Below are 7,063 nucleotides of genomic sequence, written 5' to 3' on the forward strand. Positions count from 1 at the left end.
ATAAATTTAGAGATGTATAAGATAGAGATAGAATTTGAGAGGATGTGAGAGATGAAGATGAACAAAAAGTTGTTGTTTTTATATATATAAATAAATAATTGATTGGAAAAGATGAATGATTTGGAGTTATGTAATTTGAATTAACATAGAAGAAGATGAATGATTTGGAGTTATGTAATTTGAATTAATATAGAAGAAGATGAATGGTTTGAAGTTGAATGCAAATATTTAATTAAAAAACATAAATTGACAAAAATAATAATATAGTAGTGGATATTAAAAGAATGAAGGAGAAAAAAGAGAAATGGGGTTCTAAGCTCTAGGAGAAGCCATCTCAACAACTCATGGTTTCTTCTTTAATATATAAACCCAAATAAACAAAAATGCAAACGACCTCCAAAAAAACTGAATAGATGGGAAGAATTGAGAGGTTAAGAGAGATATTATGCTTAAACAATGTTAAATTGTTTCTTCAATGATTCATATGTCACTTTATCTACACAAAAAGAAATCGATATGCCTACATAATTCCAACTATAATCTGAATGTCTCCGACTAAAAAAAGAAAATATTATACTTACATAAACAAAAACTCATATCATGATTTGTCTTATTGAATGACACCTCAAATAAACAAAAATGCAAATAACATYCACAAATTTATAACTGAATAAAGAGAAAAAAATCGAGAGATTAATAGAGAGATTATCATAGAAGTGTACCACAAAATTATACATGAATATAGAGGAAGAATTGAGAGATTATTATAGAGGTTTACCTTGAAGAGAAAAAATGAAAGTTTGTAACCAAATAGAGAGAAATAATGAGAGTTAAAAGAGTAATTATTAGAGGGAACATGAATAGGTTGAAACAACCTAATTAAAAGGTCTTAAATGTGAATATTAAAAATTAAAAACAAATATTGAGATAGGAAAAGCTTGAAAAAAGGAGAAAAAAGATAAAACATTTTCTTGTTTTGAGAAGAGGCCACATCATTACATGTGGTTTCTTCTTTAATATATATATAGATTACCAGATAAGCACTTACAGATATCACTTACCTTATTGATTGAGCATGACAAGGATCAATAATCTTGAAGCAAGACACAACCCAAAAGTTTTACCTGGTAAGTGAGGGATACGAATCCCTACCAAGTATAAAACGCTTACCAACAATGTATTTTGATGACCGAGAATCTTACACGATAAAGTAAATGAAAATGTTTTTGATAAGTGCTTACCTGATAAGTAGTTGGTAAACGACCCCTTAAATTAAATATAATTTTTATTAAATATTTGTCAAAAATATATCTTATGATTTAATATTGTGCTCGTATTTTCCCTTCAAAATGCCTATAAATAACATGGTACAAGAACTCCAACCTCATTTCAAACCATTCGAACTTGTGCAAGGGACAAAAACTTCGAGCCGACATAATGGCTTCGTCGGCAGCAAAACCAAGGTATGGTTTTTCTTCATGATTTTCCATAAAATAAGTAAATGTTCATCAAAAATCCGTCATAATTCTTTTTAACCGATCGATATCTATATCAACCGTCTCAATTTGATTGATACTTATAGAAGCCAGTTGGTAGTACTGTACCAAGTATGCAAACTTGGTTGGTACACGGTATTTGAAGTTGCGTACCATACTAGTATCATGGTACCGACTTATTTAATTATTTATTAGTTTATGTATTTTTTTTTTAATGTATTGAATATTTAAAATTGTAACTTTAACTACTTTGTTTTTATGTTTTAAGTTCTTTTTATTCAAGTTAGAAACCCTTAAAGATCACAAGTTTTCATCTATGTAACTTGAAATTTGAATGAAATCATTATCAATATGCAGTAATGAAAAAAGTTCATACCAATTAAGTTGGTACCAAGTACACTTAGTTGCCATATAAGATTTTTCATACTAATAATAATTAATTAATACATAATACTTTTTTTTGTTTGGGGTTGGGGGGGTTTGATACCATACCAAGTCAACTCATAACTTTTTTTTTGTTGCATATGATTAATTTTTTTTTAAATATATTAGTTACAACAAATTGAAAGCTAGTAATTATAAATTAATGAAGTGATTGTTAGATTATTTCAACAGATTTTCTAAAATGGAAAAAATGAGATTTAGACAATTTTTTTTGGTCAAATGTATTTTTAAAAACCTTTCTCCAAAATGAAAAAAAATCAGAAACAATGTGAAATTTAGAGAATGTCCAAAAATGATTATCATGAAAGAGAAATATTTTTTTTTATTAAATTCCCATCAATAAGTGTTTGGTAAACGGCCTACCGGGATGGTAACAACCGAGAGTCCTACCCAATAAGAGGGTGACAGTTCCTACTCAGTTAGCACTAATTACCAAGAAAATTGTTGCATTAAACGTCGTTTTAATGGAATAAAATCTTAATCGGTAATTAAATGCTACACTGAATTTTGTTGTTTTAACACAAAAGACTCTAGTTACATGATAATAGTATATTTTAAAAGTCAAAATTTAATCCAAGGAGAAATAAAAATTCCCTTGTGACCACAGAGGTTCAAATGCGGTGGCTCCGGACTATCTGCAAAACAGGTGGTCGTCCTGAGATTAGTCGGCTCGCATAGCGGGTTGGATATCCAGGTTAATAAAAAAAGTCAAAATTTTAGCTTGAGATTCGATAATCGGTCTTCATATCTTGTGTTTGCTTAATTTATGATATTTTTTTTTTGTTTTAGGCTTGAAAATAAGGTGGCCATTGTTACTGGTGGATCTCAGGGCATTGGAAAATGTATTGTGAGGTCGTTTGTGCAACATGGAGCAAAAGTAGTTATTTTTGATGTCAAAGATGAATTGGGAGAACTAGTTTGCCAAGACTTGGGTGTTGACTTAGTATCTTTCGTCCATTGCGACGTAACCCTTGAATCAGATGTAGAGAACGCAATCAACACCACAATTGCTAGGCATGGACAACTGGACATCATGGTTAACAATGCAGGAATTATTGATGAGGCAAAACTTAGCATTTTAGACAATGACAAGATGGACTTTGAACGTGTTATTGGTGTCAATCTAACCGGAGTGTTCTTGGGAACTAAACATGCAGCGCGGATGATGATCCCAAAATGCAATGGGAGCATTATCACAATTGCGAGTGTCGCTTCTATTACTGGCGGGGGTGCATCTCATGCATACACAAGTTCAAAGCATGGTGTAGTGGGACTGGCAAAGAATGTTGCTGCGGAGTTAGGAAAGTACCAAATTCGTGTCAATTGCATATCCCCCTACGTTATACCAACTCCGTTGGCACTTAAATTCTTCCACATGGATGAAAACTCAAGTGTTTACTCAAACCTTAAAGGGAAGAAGATTGGACCACAAGATATTGCAAATGCAACGATCTTTTTAGCAAGTGATGAGTCTGAGTATATTAGTGGACATAATTTGGTCATAGATGGTGGTTACTCTGTTCTCAATCCGGCATTTGGCTTGTTTTCATGGACACCATAGATTCCTAGATCACTACATCGTTCTTTTGTTTTGTGCGTTCGCATTTGTTTCCTCTTTTCCGTTGTTTTCTTTGTTGAATAATGTCACGTTCTCTTCCAAATTCCCATAATAATAAGATGAGAACACTTAGGCAAATTCTAAATGTATTATGTAGATAATTGATGTTTATTCCTAAATTGTATAATCCCCTCTGCAAAGCATTATTCCTTACAATTATAATATTAGTATAATTTCATTAAAATGGGGGAAAGGGTAAAAAGACGATTTTACCCTTGAGTTAACAGTGCCGCCATTAGTACCATTTAATTCAGGGATCGTAGTCATGCAAAAATGGCAACTAAAGGGATCAAATCCGTTATTAATGTCATTATGTTTGACACATCATGGTGACCAAATCCGTAATTCACTCTATTTTATGATAACTAACAATGACTAATATTCTTTTAGTTATATTTAAGCATAATTTTTTAATTCACTTTTCTCAATAACAATAAGTTATTGGTAAGATTGTTTCGAATTTAAACTACGAAATTCCTACTTTTACGATTAAATACGAAGTTTGTCAATAGACTATTCATAATTTTTATTTAAATTCTTTATTTATTTTATTGATTTGTTCAAAATATTTATTTTTTGACGTTTTAGTCTATAAAACTAACTATGTTAACTGAACATTTGTTAAGTCGGGTAATATTTATGGTTCTAAATAATTCATTATGGCGTGTTATGGCATCAAGGGTTGGATTCACCGTGATGTTAAGCCATATGGCTCAGTTCTAAGAATTGACTTCCATTGTAACGCTTTACCCGTGTTACAACGTGTTATGGCGCGTTATAACACGTTATTTTGTAAGCTGTGAGGTGTTTTAATATGTAACTTGAAGGATAAATGATAACTATGTACGAGACCTGTGACTTAAATAAACATAAAAAAAAACTTAATAACTAAAAGCCTAAATAGGTAACTACTTATTCTTATTCTCATACGCGAATTCTTTGAAAAGTGAAGAAAACAGTGAGTTGAGAGATTCAAGAGATTTAATCTTGATTTTGCAATCTTGATATCATTTTTTATAAGCTCTGTATGTTTCAATAATTCTTCTTTCTTTATTAAGTTTTATTATTTCATACGAATTACATTTGTTCTACGTTATCATTTAGAACACTAACGCACACAAGTGTCTATGTTTGTCTATACTAGAAGGGTACTCGTGCAATGCAGCGATATACATCTTGATTTTAATATTTCATTTTATTCTTTATCTCAATCGATGTTATATTATGGTCTTATGTGATTTTGAAAAGGAGATGATGTTTTTATTTTTGAATAAAATATAAATTTGAAGATATCATAAAATTTTGACAAAAATATATCGACATTAGTATCAAATTAACTACTTAAAATTTCTATTTTTCGTTTAATTTTTTTTTTGAAAGGCAAAAGGAAGGGCAAAGAAGAGAGCTTCGGCAAGGCCATTACCCTCAACCAAGCCAACCACTAATATTAAACAAAACAGAAGCGAATCCAGCAAGAAGCTAGATACAAAAAATGTACAAAATACCAAATACACGACGAGGGGCAAGAAGACGAAAACATCCCCTTACAAAACCAAGGTAAAAACCTATCCCAAACAAAACGGAAAGACTAAACAAAGACTAAATAAAATAGGGAGAAGAAGACCAAACATCCCAATCAAGATGGAATTTACGATTCCTGATCCCCATCCAAAGCTTCGAGACGTTTTGAATACACGGGAAAGGGTCTTCATCTTTTTTTTAGATTTTACCCCATCCTCAGCATGAAGAATTTCGTTCCGCCACTTCCAAAGATGCCAAACAGCCACAGCGCAAACTGATAAAAAAATCACACCAACCTTGCGAAGAGATCCTACTTGATTGATTAGCATTTTGAAATCAGCCACCGAAGAAAGTCGTGGAGCTTGAAGATCCCACCAAGCCCAAATTTTCCTCCAAAGAATGCTTGCCACCGAACAAGAAAAGAAACAATGATCCATTGTTTCAACACCTTTTTTCACACAGGATGCACTCCAAAGACTGTACCTGAATCCCTCTTTTTGATAGGTTAAATCTTACAGGAATGGCTTCTTTAAGGAAGCGCCAAATGAAAATGTTTACCTTCTTCGGAATTAAAGGGCTCCAAAAACATGGTTYGTTGCTTGAACCATTCGAATYAGCAAGCCCTTGGATTAACTYTGACATGTGGTTTACCGTGAAAATCCCTTTTTTGTGCCAATTCCAAGACCACACATCCTCGCCCGAAGTATTAAAATGCGTTTGAGAGAGTTGCATTTTTAAAGCTAGGAGATCATCTAAGCTTCTTCCTCTAACCGTTGTATTCCAGTCCCAAACACCAGACCAAGAATCATTAGTATAAGTCCATCTATCTTTGAAGATGGCGTTTTTATCCCTTTCCAAAGCATAAAGTCTAGGAAATATATCTTTCAACTTTGACCCTTGACCAATGCTTGCATCATTCCAAAAGAGAGAGTTGGATTCTTTAGCAATCTGTTTCGTAAACGATTGAATAACATTCTGATTTGCCACTATCACATTTCTGCAAGTGTTGACTATAGATACCCATACACTATTTCCAGCCAAAGGCCTATTAGAAAAGAGACCTCCATCCTCGCCATAAAATTCAGAAATAACATCTTTCCATGTGGCATTAGAACTAGACAGGAACCTCCAGACCCATTTAGCTAACAAAGCATCATTTTTAACTTTTAAACAGACTCGTTTAATTTTTTAATTCAATTTTTTTTATTATAATTTAGTTTAGGTTCAACAACGAAGTAATTTATATATTTTTTTTCTAAAGATAATAACTAATTATTTTGTTAGAACTCGATAATTATCCTAATTATATTTTAGATTTTTTATATATTAAAATAAGATATTTATCATCTATTTGATTATGTTTATCCGCAGTTAGTTACACGAATTCAAATATGGAGCCTTAATAAGTTGTATTTATGCATAATTACTTGTAATCTTGAATTTTAAGTAATATGTATCAATATACAGTATTTCGTGCATAAAAAATGGTTTTTAAGAGTTTTTTGTCAAATGCTTCATAATATAGTGTGTATATATATATCTCATTTGTATTTTTTTTTTTCAACTTAAAAACTTGGACTTGTTATGTTTCTAAAACAATTTGGAACAAGAGACTCGAATACAAAACTTCACATAAAAAATAAGAAACTAATTTATAGATTAACGATGATTTTATAAAATAAATGTATGACGTTATTGTTTATAATAAAATGTGGCCGCCACCTAATTATAGGTCTAACTATAAATATTTATTCGAAGATAACGCTTTCATTTAATGTTGTGAGATTTTTGTCTTCAAGATGCCTATAAATAATATGATCCCAACCACACATCAAGCCATTCCAATTTGCGCCAACAGACAAATTTAGTGGCAGCATCATGGCTTCTTCCACTCCAAAATCAAGGTAATACTCTTTTATATATATATATATACTATATTATAAAGCATTTGGCTAAAACTCTTAAAAACTCTTAAACTCTTAAA

The 7,063-nt window shown here is 31.5% G+C and overlaps 2 protein-coding genes across 2 annotated transcripts in view; both read left to right on the forward strand.

Annotated features, from left to right (window-relative positions):
• Positions 1 to 1,437: 1,437 nt before the first annotated feature.
• On the forward strand, positions 1,438 to 3,619 carry LOC112522744 (secoisolariciresinol dehydrogenase-like). Its single transcript, XM_025132043.1, has 2 exons — positions 1,438 to 1,463; positions 2,730 to 3,619. The coding sequence occupies exons 1-2, from the start codon at positions 1,438 to 1,440 to the stop codon at positions 3,499 to 3,501; spliced, it is 798 nt and encodes a 265-aa protein (XP_024987811.1). The 3' UTR covers positions 3,502 to 3,619.
• A 3,304-nt stretch (positions 3,620 to 6,923) lies between these two features.
• The window catches only part of LOC112523495 (secoisolariciresinol dehydrogenase-like), a 4,742-nt gene continuing 4,602 nt past the window's right edge, over positions 6,924 to 7,063 (forward strand). The window contains exon 1 of the mRNA XM_025133117.1: positions 6,924 to 6,983. Coding sequence (XP_024988885.1) covers positions 6,958 to 6,983 — 26 coding nt within the window. The 5' untranslated portion in view covers positions 6,924 to 6,957. The remainder of the gene's footprint in view (positions 6,984 to 7,063) is intronic.

This window comes from Cynara cardunculus (genome assembly GCF_001531365.2).
Source record: "Cynara cardunculus var. scolymus isolate 2C chromosome LG 12, CcrdV1, whole genome shotgun sequence".
In the NCBI taxonomy this organism is placed as follows: Eukaryota; Viridiplantae; Streptophyta; class Magnoliopsida; order Asterales; family Asteraceae; genus Cynara; species Cynara cardunculus.